This window comes from Scyliorhinus torazame, chromosome 1 (assembly GCF_047496885.1).
Source record: "Scyliorhinus torazame isolate Kashiwa2021f chromosome 1, sScyTor2.1, whole genome shotgun sequence".
In the NCBI taxonomy this organism is placed as follows: Eukaryota; Metazoa; Chordata; class Chondrichthyes; order Carcharhiniformes; family Scyliorhinidae; genus Scyliorhinus; species Scyliorhinus torazame.
Genome location: NC_092707.1, coordinates 252,503,240 through 252,516,281, shown reverse-complemented (window position 1 = coordinate 252,516,281; position 13,042 = coordinate 252,503,240). Strand labels below are relative to the sequence as shown.

At 50.5% G+C, this 13,042-nt stretch overlaps 1 protein-coding gene across 5 annotated transcripts in view; it reads left to right on the top strand.

Annotated features, from left to right (window-relative positions):
- The first annotated feature begins 1,534 nt into the window (after window positions 1–1,534).
- The window catches only part of iyd (iodotyrosine deiodinase), a 173,828-nt gene continuing 162,320 nt past the window's right edge, over window positions 1,535–13,042 (top strand). For 4 of the 5 annotated variants that reach the window (XM_072504657.1, XM_072504648.1, XM_072504635.1 and 1 more), the window contains exon 1: window positions 1,535–1,734. In XM_072504657.1, coding sequence (XP_072360758.1) covers window positions 1,566–1,734 — 169 coding nt within the window. In that variant the 5' untranslated portion in view covers window positions 1,535–1,565. Of the gene's footprint in view, window positions 1,735–6,045; window positions 6,278–13,042 lie in introns of those variants that run through there. The other variant, XM_072504642.1, reaches the window with a different exon arrangement.

The window sequence follows — 13,042 nt, the reverse complement described above, 5'->3', positions numbered from 1 at the left end:
CCACCCAACACTAAGGGCAATTTTGGACACTAAGGGCAATTTATCATGGCCAATGCACCTAACCTGCACATCTTTGGACTGTGGGAGGAAACCGGAGCACCCGGAGGAAACCCACGCACACACGGGGAGGATGTGCAGACTCCGCACAGACAGTGACCCAAGCCGGAATCGAACCTGGGACCCTGGAGCTGTGAAGCAATTGTGCTATCCACAATGCTACCGTGCTGCCCTAATATGTTAAAGGTATTTTAATACTGTGTTAGTAGTAAAGTTTGTTTCAATATAACATATCCCTATTTTGTGTGAAATCACTCCTGGAGCAAGGTATCCTTTCCTCACTGTCTTACAAAATTAAAATAAAATAAAATATTAGGGTTTCTGTCCCGTATCCTAGTCACTGTTGGGGTCTGATCCAGGATCATAATGGATTAATTTACACTTCACCAGTTGGCACTATTGGGACAATCGAGAATGATGCCCTTTTTGCCAAAGTCCCAAGTCTGACTTGATAAACCCCCTGGCAGGGCAGCTCCGTGGACCCTTCGTTCACCACTTTTGATCTGTGCAATTTGCCCCAACTACTCCATGTGGGAACAAGTTTCACATTCGGAAATTTCTCCTGAATTCCTTATTGGGTTTATTCGTGATTATTTTTGTTCTGATGGCACCCAGTTTTTGACTCAAAAACGAGATGAGGAGACTCTTGTTCCCACAGTGAATTGTTACATTCTGGAATGTGCTGCCTGAAAATACAGTGATTCAGTTATGGAAGAGGAAAATGGATCCATACCTGAAAAGGATTTTTATTTTTTTACCATGAAAAGGGCAGAGGAGTGAGATTTTTTAAAAAAATATTTGTGCATGGGATGTGGGCTTTGCTGACTGGGCCTGCATTTATTGTCCATCCCTGAGAGCATTTAAGAGTCAACCACATTGCTGTGGGTCTGGAGTCACATGTCGGTCAGACCAGGTAAGGACAGTAGATTTCATTCCCAGATGGGTTTTCACGACAATCGACAGTGGTTTCATGGTCACCTTTGGACTTTTAATTCCAGATGTTTACTGAATTCAAATGTCACCATCTGCTGTGGGGGGATTCGAACCCAGGACCCCAGAACATTACTGTGGATCTCTGGAATACTCGTACAATAATATTGGATTACTAGTCCAATAATAATACCACTACGCCACTGCCTCCCCAAAAGGGAGCTCATTCAAAGAGATGGCATAAGCACAATGAGCCTTCTGAGCTGCAAGATTCCTTAAGTAGAGGACGAATTCTGGGGAAAAAAAACAGAGCAAGGCTTCAAGACCCTTCAACACAACGTATCTTGTGATCCTAAGATCGAAAAGAAACAATGCATGAACTTGCAATACTAGGCTTGGTGAATCGCTTTCATGGACATTGTCCCTTTAAGATTTGTCATGAAATCAGTTTCCATGTGATTAACAAACATGCTTCAGTGCTATTGACTCAGGCTTTTTTATCAAAAGCGCTGGGCATTCTTTCAGAAAGTCAGCTGAATGCCAAGGGGCGCAGAACTCTAGATAATAAGCTGCTCACCATGGCCCTCTTCTCTTCCCTGACACCTGTTATTATTGCAGTGATTTGCATTTGTTTGGCAGTCCTATGGAACCATCGGAGCAAAGCAAGGGGAGAGAAAAGAGTTAGTTCCAGACCCTGGGTGGATGAAGACTTACAAGACAAGACAGAACTGCTCGGGAATGAGAACGGTAAGGTTAAATATAAAATAGTATTGGACACCAACTTGATCATGAAGATGGTGAAAGAATTGGGCTTGGGTGGGGCAGAAAACACCGGATATAGGAATAGACCATTTAATCCTTAAACTTGCCTAAACGCACCCAGCAGTATCAGTTTTGAAATTTTTATTTGACCAACCTCAACAGTTTTTTGAGGAAGAGAGTTCCAGCTTTCCACTCGCCTTACTGTGAGGAAATATTTCTGAATACCTCTGGTTGCTCTGATTTTAAGGATATACCTCAATACCTGGACTCCTCCACCAGAGCAAATAGTTTCTCTCTATCAATTCGACCAACTTCATTATTCACCTCACACATGTAATTTAACTCACCCCTTAATTTTTTATAGTCATATGTCTATGTCCTCATAATTTAATCTCTTTAGCCCTGCTATATGTGCATTGCAATCCCCCCAGGATCAATATATCCTTTCTGAGGTGCTGTGTAAAGAATTAAACAAAATGCTCTAAATGGTGTATGACCAGAGGTTGATATAAGTGCAAAATAACAGCAGCCCTCTGTATTTCAACTCCCTTAAGATAAAATTACCTTGTTTTCTTTCTAGAAACGTCACTGGGTTAAAATTTCTTTGGTGTGGTAAAGATAGAACAGCGTTTGCAACAATCTTCAGCCAGAAGGGGTTAATTCATCTCGGCCTCTTCCTGAGGACCCCAGCATCACAGATGCCAGTCTTTAGCCAATTCAATTCACCCCACGTGAGCTCAAGAAAGGGCTGAAACTGCTGGATACAGCAAAGGCTATGGGCCCTGGCAACATTCCGGCAATAAGCTAGTGCCCCAGACCTAGCCAATCCCCAAGCCAAGCTGTTCCAGTACAACTACAACACAGGCATCTCCTTGAGAATGTGGAAAAAGTTCCCAGCTAGGTCCTGCCCACAAAAAACAGGACAAATCCAATCTGGCCAATTCGTCCCATCAGCCTACTCTCAATTATCAATAACCCATCCCATCACTTTGCTAACAAGCGGCATTTATAAAGCAATAACCTGCTCACTGATACCTAATTTAGTTCTACGGGTCCACTAAGCTCCTGATTTCATTACTAGACAAAAGGGCTGAATGCAAATGGTGAAATGTGAATGACTGCCCCTGAATTCATGGTAGCGTTTGCTCGAGTGTGCCTTCAAAGAGCCCTAGCTAAACTGGAGTCAATGGAAATGAAGGGGAAATCTCTCCGTTGGTTGGAATCATAACCAGCACAAAGGAAGATGGTTATGGTGGTTGGAGGTCAATCTCAGTCCCAAAACATCACGGCAGGAGTTCCTCAGGGTAGTTTCCTAGGCCCAGCAATCATCAACTGCTTCATCAATGATCTTCCTTCCATCCATACTGACGCAGTCCATGTCCAAATGCAGCAACACCTGGACAAATTCTGGGTTTGGACTGATAAATGGCAAGTAATATTCAAACCACATTGCCATGTAATGAGCACCTCCAACAAGTGAGAATCCAACCATTTCCCTTTATATTCAATGGCATTACTATCGCTGAATTCTCCCACTGGCATTGGTCCATCTCATGAGTGGCTAGTCATGAGACGGATCAATGCCAGCCTCCCAGACAGTCTTGATCCACTGCAGTTCGCCTATCACCGCAACTGGTCCATAGTTGATGCTATCCCCTGCCCCTACAATCAACACTCGAACACCTGAAAAAGAAGGACGCCTACGTCAGACTGCTGTTCATAGACTACAGCTCCGCCTTCAACACCATCATCCCGACAATTCTAATAACCAAACTCTGGGATCTTGGACTTGACCCCTCCCTGTGCAGCTAGATCCTTGACTTCCTCACCAACAGACCGCAATGTCAGGATAGGTAACAACACCTCCTCCACAATAGTCCTTAACACCAGGGCCCCGCAAGGATGTGTGCTCAGTCCTCCACTGTACTCCCTATACACACACGACTGTGTAGCAAGATTTAACTCCAATTCTATCTATAAGTTTGCGGATTATATGACTGTAGTGGGTTGTACGACGACGAGTTCAGACTACAGAAGGGAGATAGATCACTTGGTTGCATGGTGTACCGAAAACAACCTCTCTCTGAATGTCATCAAAATCAAGGAACTGATCATCGACTTCAGGAAGCATAGCACGCCCCCCCCCCCCCCCCCCCGCCCCACCCCCACCCCCAGACCCGTCTACATCAATGGCTCCGAAGTGGAGATGGTCGATAGCTTTAAGTTCCTGGGGGTCACCATCACCAACAGTCTGTCTTGGTCCACTCAGATTGGTGCAACAGTCAAGAAAGCCCAACAACGTCTCTACTTCCTATGGAAGCTAAAGCAATTCAGCATGTCTGCATCGACTCTTTCAAACCTCTAAGATGTGCCATAGAGAGCATCCTATCTGGCTGCATCACAGCCTGATATGGCAACTGCTCAGTCCAAGACCGCAAGAAACTGCAGAGTGTGGTGAACTCAGCCCAACGCATCACATAAGCTTGCCAACCTCCCATTGATTCTGTCTACACCTCCTGCTGCCTCAGGGAGGCAGACAGCATTGTCAGAGACCCCTCCCATCCAGGATTTGCCCTCTTCCAGACCCTTCCATCAGGCAGAAGGTACAGAAGTCTGGAAACCCGCACATCCAGGCATAGGAGAAGCTTCTTCCCCACCGCTACAAGACTCCTCAACGACTCCCCCTCGGACTGATCTGTTCCCTGTAAGAACGCTATTCACGACTGTAGAAGCCAGGTATTTCAAATACAACTAGTATAGGTAAAAGATAGCTGTTTTAGTACTCATTTTTAAAAATGAGAATTTCAGCACACATAAATTCAGGACTTCAATATGATACATGAAACAGCATAAAATTCCATTATAAGATTATAGCAGCACAGTTGCAAGACAATTTGACACTGCTTGTGCTAATTGTCAAGGCCAAGGACCGAGTTCCATGGCAACTAGGTGGCAAGAGTCCAATGCAGTTTGTAAGAGCATTGAATCATATATATTCTCGATATGAAGTCTCAATTGTTACATTAGCCAAGCCAGCTAAAAGATTAGCAAAATATCACATTCCATAACTTGTAGACATGAAACAATTAAAAAGCTGATGTTGCACATTGAAGATGGACGGCTTGCCATCAAATCAAATGTGTTTGAGTCTAACCCAAACCAATTAGGATTATATTGGGGTGTAATTAGATGACTTAAGACAGATATGAAAGTGTATAACTGAAAAGTTTCCGCCCGCCATTTTAGTATTGTCTGTGGTGTATTGTCTTTGTGTATTGTCTTTGGGGGTGTGTGTTGAGGAGATGTCTTTGTGTTGTCTTTCTGTTAGTTTAGTCAGTTTTGTCCTTTATAGTCTCCATTTTAGTTTATGTCTTTTGGGGGTTCTGTCAGTTTAACAGTCTGTGTCAGTGATGTTAGTCCACTTTTGACTTTGAGTTTGAGTTTAGCTGAAGATTAGCTTTCTCTCTCTCTTCATGTTTCATTGCCAGACTTTGACCTTTTAAAAGTTACTTTTGAGCTGTCTGCCAAAGCAAAGAAAGATAATGTCTGTAATTCTCTGAAAGCTTCGAATTGTCTACGAATTACCTTTTAAATGACTTTCAAATTATAATCAAGCGACTACAAATAAAACAATTCCTTTTGGCACCTGAGAAGTTTATACTGCAAATTTCTGCTGAGTTCCAGTATTCGCAAAGTGCTACTGATAACCGAATAGCAGAGATGATATAAATTCCTTCAACTATACACAGTCGAATAATACAAGGAATCAAACAACTTGACACAGTCTACAAATAGTACAAATCTTACAACTTGTCGTATTGCGCCAGGACTTGATTCATCAACTAAGCTTCCCCCAAACTTGGCGTAGTTCGACAGGTTAAGATCCCATAAATTAAAGATTCCTATAACGACACCTATTCTGCTCTTGCCCATGTATTTGCTTTGTTTGGCCCTTGTTTCGCACTGTAACCAATCACTGTTTGTCGATGTGCAATTTGTTGATGTTCTCTGTCAATTATTATTTTTATCTATGTATGTACTGTGTACGTTCCCTTGGCCGCAGAAAAATACTTTTCACTGTACTTCAGTACATGTGCCAATAAATCAATCAATCAATGCTAGGCTACTGTTGACTAGAAACTCAACTGGATTAGCCATTTAAATACTGTAACTACAAGAGCAGGTCAGAGTCTAGGAATCCTGCGGTAAGTATCTCTTCCTCTGCCTCTCCGGATCCTGTCCACAATCTACAAGACACAAGACAGGAGTGTGATGGAATACTCTCTACTTGTCTGAATGGGTGCAGCTTCCAATAACATGCGATTTGGCAGAATCCATGACAAAGCAGCCTGCTTGATTAACACCCCACCCAGAGACTTGGATAAGTTCAAATTTTGAGGGATGAAGAACGAAAGGCCAAATGGAAGACTGGAGTGTGAATCATTGGAAAACCAAGTCTAAAGGGATGGATGAGGGTTTCAGCAGCAGATGAGCCGAGGTCCGGTCAGAGACAGGCAATGTTACCAAGGTGCAAATACTGACTGCCATGAGACTTGGCATCACTGACAGTAGTGCCTTAGTAGTGCAATGTGAATGCCATCCCTAGGTTAGTCAGAGTTCTGACGGAGAGAGGTGTTTGGTATTTTGAACTGCTGCCAGTTTGAAAAGAGACAGAGAGCAACCCAAGTGATAAAGAAATGGCTGTTGACCCCACAAGTAAAATTGGTGTCTGGGAAAACACATGGGCAGGATTATCTTGTCGGCTGACTCCGGAATCTGGAAACACGATTGGGCGGAGAATCGCACATCAGCCGAAAATCGGGGCTGGCGCCGGGCGCCTGATGGAATATATTTTACGCCACACGCACAGTAAATGTCGTTTGCTTATCATTAACGAGCCCGTCATGGTATCGCCGGATCTCCCGCGATGCCCACCTCCGCCAGGAGGAATTACCGACAGCGCAGTTAGCTTGCGGCTTGAAAAATTGGGAAACAGGCACCGTTGCTGCTCAGGGAGAAAGAGGAGGTAGGTCATGTTCCCAGAGGCATGGCCATTGGCTGCCGGTCCTGCCACTTGTGGTAGTATGTATTGGGGGTCATGTGGGACTGGAAGCCCTAATGTCATTGGCTGACAGATCCCGGGTCCTGGTTGGCCGTTGACCTCTAGCTTCGCCCTGAAGGTGGAGTATAAGACGCCGGAGTCTTCCCCCGCAGGCCAGTTTACTATCGAGCTGCGGGGGAACAGACACGCTTAATAAAGCCTCATCGACTTCACTCTATTCGTCTCACGGAGTCTTTGTGCGCTACAATTTATTAAGCGTGCCTAAAAAGGACTATGGAGCTCAGGATCATTCCGGAATGCCTGAGGATCAGCCCCCACGCAGTGAACGCGGCAGCAGCCTTCAAGCACTGGCAGACTTGCTTCGAGGCCTACCTCAGAACGACCACCGGCCGGGTCACAGAAGACCAAAAACTGCAGGCCCTGCACTCGAGGGTGAGCACGGAGATTTTCTCCCTCATCGAAGACGCGGAGGATTTCCAGACGGCGTTCGCAGCACTGAAAAGTCTCTATGTCCGCCCAGTTAACCAAATCTACGCTCGCTACCAGCTCGCGACGAGACAGCAAGCTCCCGGAGAATCGATGGACGAATTCTACGCCGCGCTGCTGATTTTGGGACGAGCCTGCAGCTGCCCGTCGGTGAACACAAACGAACACACGGACATGTTAATGCGCGATGCTTTTGTGGCAGGTATGCAATCCTCCCAAATCCGCCAAAGACTTCTAGAAAAAGAGTCGCTAGGACTCTCAGAGGCACGGGCCCTAGCAGCCTCCCTAGACGTGGCCGCGCGTAATACCCGCGCCTACGGCCCCGACCGCACGGCAGCCCATTGGACCCCGTACGTACCCGGCGCGGCAAACCCCCTACCCCCCCCCCCCGGACACCCCACAGGCTTGCGCGGTCCAAACGCCGAGTCGCACCGGGGGCGCCCGCTGTTATTTCTGCGGCCAGGCGAAACACCCCTGACAGCGCTGCCCGGCCCGCGCAGCTATCTGCAAAAGCTGCGGGAAAAAGGGCCATTATGCGGTTGTGCGCCGGTCCCACGAGGTCGCCGCTGTCCCGGGAGAACAGGGAGCCCTGCAAGCCGTTTACGCGCCCCAACCCCCCCAGCACGCCATGTACGACCCGCAGGCGCAGCCGCTCTGGGTCCCGACCACCACGGTCCCGGGAGAACAGGGAGCCCTGCACGCCGCTTACGCTCCCCAACCCCCCTCCCCGCAGCCCATGTATGACCCGCCGCCGGCGCTACCGCTTTGGGTCCCGGCCAACATTCCCCACGGAGAGGAGGGAGTTTTGCGCGTCCCTAACGCCCCCCTAACCCCCACCCCGCGCCCCACGCCTGACCCGCCAGCGCCACCTACTTGGGCCCCGACCACCGCTGTCCCCGGTGAGGGAGCTCCGCGCGGTCCTAGCGCTCGCGGTCCTAGCACTCGCGGTCCTAGCGCTCGCGGTCCTAGCACACCCAGCCCCCCCAGCGCACCATGTGCGACCCGCAGACGCCGCCATTTTGGGTCCCGGCCACCACGAGGGGAGGAGGGGCGCCGCCATCTTGGACCGCCCCAGACCTGTACTACGCGTGGGGGCGGCCATTTTGTCCACCCCCGCCGCCATCTTGTGACCCCCCAGCCACGTGCGATGTATGGGGGCGGCCATTTTGTCCATCCCCGACGCCATCTTGGACGGCAACAACGGACCCCACTCCACTACTACAATCACGTCTCGCTTCAATTACACTCGATCAAGCTCGGCCCCGTACACTCCAGACGACGACGACAACGGTGCTAATAAACGGCTACGAGACGCCATGCCTAGTCGACTCTGGGAGCATGGAGAGCTTTATACACCCCGACACGGTAAGACGCTGTTCCTTGACCACCTATCCCGTACATATCCAGGGATTCTGCATAGTTACCCTAACGGTGCAGGGGAGGGAGTACAAAAGCTACAAACTAAACGTCCTTCCCCAACTCTGTGCCCCCACCTTGCTGGGATTAGATTTTCAATGCAATCTCCAGAGCCTTACGTTCAAATTCGGCGGCCCAATACCCCCACTCACTATCTGCGGCCTCGCAACCCTCAAGGTGCAACCCCCATCCTTGTTTGCGAACCTCACCCCGGATTGCAAACCCGTCGCCACTAGGAGCAGACGGTACAGCGCCCAGGACCGGACCTTCATTCGGTCCGAAGTCCAGCGGCTACTAAAGGAGGGCATAATGCAGGCCAGCAATAGTCCCTGGAGAGCGCAGGTGGTAGTAGTGAAGACAGGGGAGAAACAAAGGATGGTCATTGACTATAGCCAGACCATCAACAGGTACACACAACTAGACGCGTACCCTCTCCCCCGCATATCCGACATGGTCAACCGGATTGCCCAATATAAAGTCTTCTCCACCGTGGACCTCAAGTCCGCCTACCATCAGCTCCCCATCCGCCCAAGTGACCGCAAGTACACAGCCTTCGCGGCAGACGGGCGATTATACCATTTCCTACGGGTCCCTTTTGGCGTCACAAACGGGGTCTCGGTCTTCCAACGGGAGATGGACCGAATGGTTGATCAACATGGGTTGCGGGCCACGTTCCCGTATCTCGACAATGTAACCATCTGCGGCCACGATCAGCAGGACCACGACGCCAACCTCCAAAAATTCCTCCAGACCGCCAAAGCCTTGAACCTCACGTACAACGAGGACAAGTGCGTTTTTAACACCGATCGGCTAGCCATTCTGGGCTACGTAGTGCGCAATGGGATAATAGGCCCCGACCCCGAACGTATGCGCGCACTCATGGAATTTCCCCTCCCGCACTGCCCAAAAGCCCTGAAACGCTGCCTGGGTTCTTTTCATACTACGCCCAGTGGGTCCCCCAGTACGCAGACAAGGCCCGCCCCCTAATACAGACCACGACCTTCCCTCTGTCGACAGAGGCTTGCCAGGCCTTCAGCCGCATCAAAGCGGATATCGCAAAGGCCACGATGCGCGCCATCGACGAGTCCCTCCCCTTCCAGGTCGAGAGCGACGCCTCCGACGTAGCTCTAGCGGCCACCCTTAACCAAGCGGGCAGACCCGTGGCCTTTTTCTCCCGGACCCTCCACGCCTCAGAAATCCGCCACTCTTCAGTAGAAAAGGAAGCCCAAGCCATAGTGGAAGCTGTGCGACATTGGAGGCATTACCTGGCCGGCAGGAGATTCACTCTCCTCACGGACCTTCGGTAGCCTTCATGTTCGATAATGCACAGCGGGGCAAAATCAAAAACGACAAGATCTTAAGGTGGAGGATCGAGCTCTCCACCTTCAACTATGAGATTTTGTATCGTCCCGGAAAGCTGAACGAGCCGTCCGATGCCCTATCCCGCGGCACATGTGCCAACGCACAAATTAACCGCCTCCAAACCCTCCACGAGGACCTCTGCCACCCGGGGGTCACTCGGTTTTACCACTTCATCAAGTCCCGCAATCTCCCATACTCTTTAGAGGAGGTCCGTACAGTCACAAGGGACTGCCACATCTGCGCGGAATGCAAGCCGCATTTTTTCAGGCCAGATGGAGCGCACCTGATTATGGCTTCCCGCCCCTTTGAACGCCTCAGTCTCGATTTCAAAGGGCCCCTCCCCTCCACCGACCGCAACGCATATTTTCTTAATGTGGTGGACGAATACTCCCGCTTCCCTTTTGCCATTCCCTGTTCTGACATGACCGCGGCCACAGTCATTAAAGCCCTGAACAGCATCTTCACACTGTTCGGCTACCCCGCATACGTCCACAGCGACAGGGGGTCCTCTTTCATGAGTGACGAGCTGCGCCAGTTCCTGCTCAGCAAGGGCGTAGCCTCAAGCAGGACGACCAGCTACAACCCCCGGGGGAACGGGCAAGTAGAGAGGGAGAACGGCACGGTCTGGAAGGCCGTCCTACTGGCCCTACGGTCCAGGGACCTCCCAGTTTCACGGTGGCAGGAGGTCCTCCCGGACGCTCTCCACTCCATCCGGTCGTTATTATGTACGAGCACTAATCAAACGCCCCATGAGCGTCTCCTTGTTTTCCCTAGGAGGTCCTCCTCTGGAACGTCGCTGCCGACCTGGCTGGCGGCCCCAGGACCCATCCTGCTCCGAAAGCATGTGCGGGCACATAAGGCGGACCTGTTGGTCGAAAGGGTTCACCTCCTCCACGCGAACCCCCAGTACGCCTACGTGGAGTACCCCGACGGTCGACAGTACACGGTCTCCCTGCGGGATCTGGCGCCCGCCGGCAACACGCACACCCCCCCGACACCATCAACCCAACCCCCCCCCTTCCTGCCACCACCGCACCCCGCGACCGCCCCCTTCCCAGGAGGATCGGTTCCCCTCCCCTCAGCACCGACCAAGAATAAAGCCCAAGCTGAAACCGTAAGGCTCCTGGAGGCGACAACACCGGTACAAGCACCACCACCACCGGGGCCGAGGCGATCGACACGGACGACCAGACCACCCGACTGACTCGTGGCGTCGATCTAAAACTAAATATGGACTTTTCACAAGAACATTTTGCTTTTCTTCCCATACCCTCTGTAAATAGTTGCAACAGGACAAAATTGTACAATACTGTATTGCCTTGTGAATGTTTTTTTCCTCCCAGGACCAGCCCTGTAAACCCTTACCACCATACGAAGCATCACCCCGCCGGGTTCATTTTTGACAAGGGGTGAATGTGGTAGTATGTATTGGGGGTCATGTGGGACTGGAAGCCCTAATGTCATTGGCTGACAGATCCCGGGTCCTGGTTGGCCGTTGACCTCTAGCTCCGCCCTGAAGGTGGAGTATAAGAAGCCGGAGTCTTCCCCCGCAGGCCAGTTTACTATCGAGCTGCGGGGGAACAGACACGCTTAATAAAGCCTCAGCGACTTCACTCTATTCGTCTCACGGAGTCTTTGCGCGCTACACCACTGGCATGGCTGGCTGGTGGGGAGCGTAGTGGGGGGTGACCAGGGGATGGGCCGTGGCATTGGGGTGACATGCAGGGCAGGGACTGCAATGCACGGGTTGGGCAAGGTGTACGGACCATATTAACATGTCTGCCTTTCACCCCCTGCCTTTCACCCACTCCGACTGAGCAATGGGACTGTCTGGCATATCTGCCAGATCATAAATCACCTGGAACCCTGGGGGTATGGGGGAGGACACCCGCTAGTGGTGGACATCAAGGTGGCGGTTGGCCTGAACCCTTTCGCCATGGGGTCCTTCCAGTGGCCGAGTGGGGATTTGTCTGGGATCACGCATACCTCAGTGCACAGGCGCATCCATGCCATCATGGGCGGCACGGTAGCACAGTGGTTAGCACTGTTGCTTCACAGCGCCAGGGACTTGGTTTCGAACCCCGGTTTAGGTCATTGTCTGTGTGGAGTCTGCACGTTCTCCCCGTGTCTGCGTTGGTTTCCTCCTGGTGCTCCGGTTTCCTCCCACAAGTCCCGAAAGACTTGCTGTTAGGTAATTTGGACATTCTGAATTCTCCCTCTGTGACCCAAACAGGCGCCAGAATGTGGTGACTCGGGGATTTTCACAGTAACTTCATTGCAATCGAAACTTACAAGATAATGAATGGCTTAGCTAGGGTGGACGAAGGGAAGTTGTTTCCATTAGCAGGGGAGACTAGGACCCGGGGGCACAGCCTTAGAATAAAAGGGAGTCACTTTAGAACAGAGATGAGGAGAAATTTCTTCAGCCAGAGAGTGGTGGGTCTGTGGAATTCATTGCCACAGAGGGCAGTGGAGGCCGGGACGTTGAGTGTCTTTAAGACAGAAGTTGATAAATTCTTGATTTCTCGAGGAATTAAGGGCTATGGAGAGAGAGCGGGTAAATGGAGTTGAAATCAGCCATGATTGAATGGTGGAGCGGACTCGATGGGCCGAATGGCCTTACTTCCGCTCCTATGTCTTATGGTCTTAATGTTAATGTAAGCCTACTTGTGACACTGATAAAGATTATTATTATTACTATACACCAGGTCGGGAAAATATATCAACTTCAATGTGGCCCAAGCCTACCAGGATGCCCGGGCAGCAGGATTCACCATCAGTGCCGGGATGCCCCCAGGTTCAGGGGGTGATCAACGGGGTGCATGTCCCCCTATGAGCACGGGGCACAAGAGGGTGGTCTTCACAAACCGAAAGGTGTTACCACTCCATGAGCGTGCAGCTGGTGTGTGACCACAAGATGCACACCTGCACCCAATACCCAGGCAGTGTACACAATGCCTTCATCCT